This window comes from Colobus angolensis, unplaced genomic scaffold, assembly GCF_000951035.1.
Source record: "Colobus angolensis palliatus isolate OR3802 unplaced genomic scaffold, Cang.pa_1.0 Scaffold107, whole genome shotgun sequence".
Classification (NCBI taxonomy): domain Eukaryota; kingdom Metazoa; phylum Chordata; class Mammalia; order Primates; family Cercopithecidae; genus Colobus; species Colobus angolensis.
In genome coordinates, this window is record NW_012111697.1 from 3,536,104 (window position 1) to 3,537,848 (window position 1,745).

At 54.1% G+C, this 1,745-nt stretch overlaps 1 protein-coding gene across 1 annotated transcript in view; it reads left to right on the forward strand.

Moving 5' to 3' along the window:
• Positions 1-1,297: 1,297 nt before the first annotated feature.
• Positions 1,298-1,745, forward strand: part of RBM42 (RNA binding motif protein 42) — an 8,851-nt gene continuing 8,403 nt past the window's right edge. The window contains 1 exon segment of the mRNA XM_011948180.1: positions 1,298-1,643. Within this exon segment, the coding sequence (XP_011803570.1) occupies positions 1,430-1,643 (214 nt within the window). The 5' untranslated portion in view covers positions 1,298-1,429.

Here is a 1,745-nt window from a genome sequence, read left to right on the forward strand (position 1 = left end):
GAGAATAGATTGAACCCGGGAGGTGGAGGTTGCAGTGAGCTGAGATGGCACCTGCACAGCAGCCTGGGTGACAGAGCGAGACTAAGTCTCAAAACAAATACATAAATTAAAATTAAAATACAAAATAAGAGTGTCAGACCTCTGAGCCCAAGCTAAGCCATCATATCCTCTGTGACCTGCAGGTATACATCCAGATGGCTTGAAGCAACTGAAGATCCACAAAAGAAGTGAAAATAGCCTTAACTGATGACATTCCACCATTGTGATTTGTTCCTGCCCCACCCTAACTGAAACGATATATATTCTCCGCCCACCTTTAAGAAGGTACTTTGTAACATTCTCCCCTGCCCTTAAGAAGGTACTTTGTAACATTCTCCCCTGCCCCTAAGGTACTTTGTAACATTCTCCCCGCCCTTGAGAATGTACTTTGTAGCCTATCCCAAACCTGTAAGAAGTAATGATAATCCCACCACTCTTTGCTGACTCCTTTTTCGGACTCAGTCCGCCTGCACCCAGGTGAAATCAACAGCCTTGTTGCCCACACAAAGCCTGCTTGGTGCTCTCTTCACACGGACGCTCGTGACAAAGAGAAGTATAGATCAAGTGAAATCCAGACGTGTTGAATATTGGTAGCGTTTGGGAGGTACTTAAGAGTTCGTTATACTATAACCCCTAATGTGCATGTTTGAAAATACTCAGAATAAAACACTTGTGAGGGCTACGGGGATAAAAAGAAAAAAAAAAAGGGTCAGCTGTGGCCCAAGAAAGGACAGGGACCAAGCCCACGGACGTGCTCCTCTGAGTTGCACTAGTTTCTGGGCCTTGACTCCCACGCTGAACAGCCTCCTCAAATGTCTTCAGCTGTCGTCCAGGAAGCCCGGGTCAGGCGCTTCCTCCTCGGCGTCTCTGGTCTTCGTGGGAATCACAGGTCGGGTGTCAACCTACTCCAGGATAGGGAACCCCAGGCCTCCCAGCCTTGCCCAATCCTGGAGTTGACGCGGACTTGAGCGTCTTTTTAAACTTCCGGCGCGGGCTCCGCGGTGGCACAGGAGGGTCCTCCGAAGTTTCCTGCGTTCTCAAAGGTCCACATTCCACATTGGGGATGGGCCCAACTGACTTTGCTTCGCTCTCATTAGCCCGTGGTCCCCCAGGAAGGCGGGGCCGCCTCTCTTCGCTGTGTTCTCATAGGCCCAGGTTCTTGCGTTCCTGTGTCCTTCTCTCACTCTGATTGGCCTATATTCCCCTGAGGGTGTGGCAAAATCTCATTGGCTCTCGCGCCCGAACGTATGACGTCATGCGCCACCGCCCGTCGCTTTCGCTGGACGTCATCCTCGGGAGCCCACCCAGACGAAGGCGGAGAGTAGACAGCAGAACCAGCAGCGGCAGCTAAGCTGAGACAGTAGTAGCGGCGACCACGACGGCGGCAGCGATGGCTGGGGCGGGGCCAGCCCCAGGACTCCCGGGTGCAGGAGGACCCGTGGTCCCGGGTCCTGGCGCTGGCATCCCGGGCAAGAGCGGCGAGGAACGCTTGAAGGAAATGGAGGCAGAGATGGCCCTGTAAGGCCCGCGACAGGGAGTGATAAAAGTCGTCCCAGAGCCAGAGCCACCGAATCCCCGAGCCTCCAGGCCTCGATAGGCCAGAGATACGGCTCTAACATGGGGAAGTGGGACCTTCGGGATTGTGGGGGCGGGGATAGCGGAGAGGTTGGCAGGGGTGAGGGTCCCCTCGCGATATACCCAGAGTT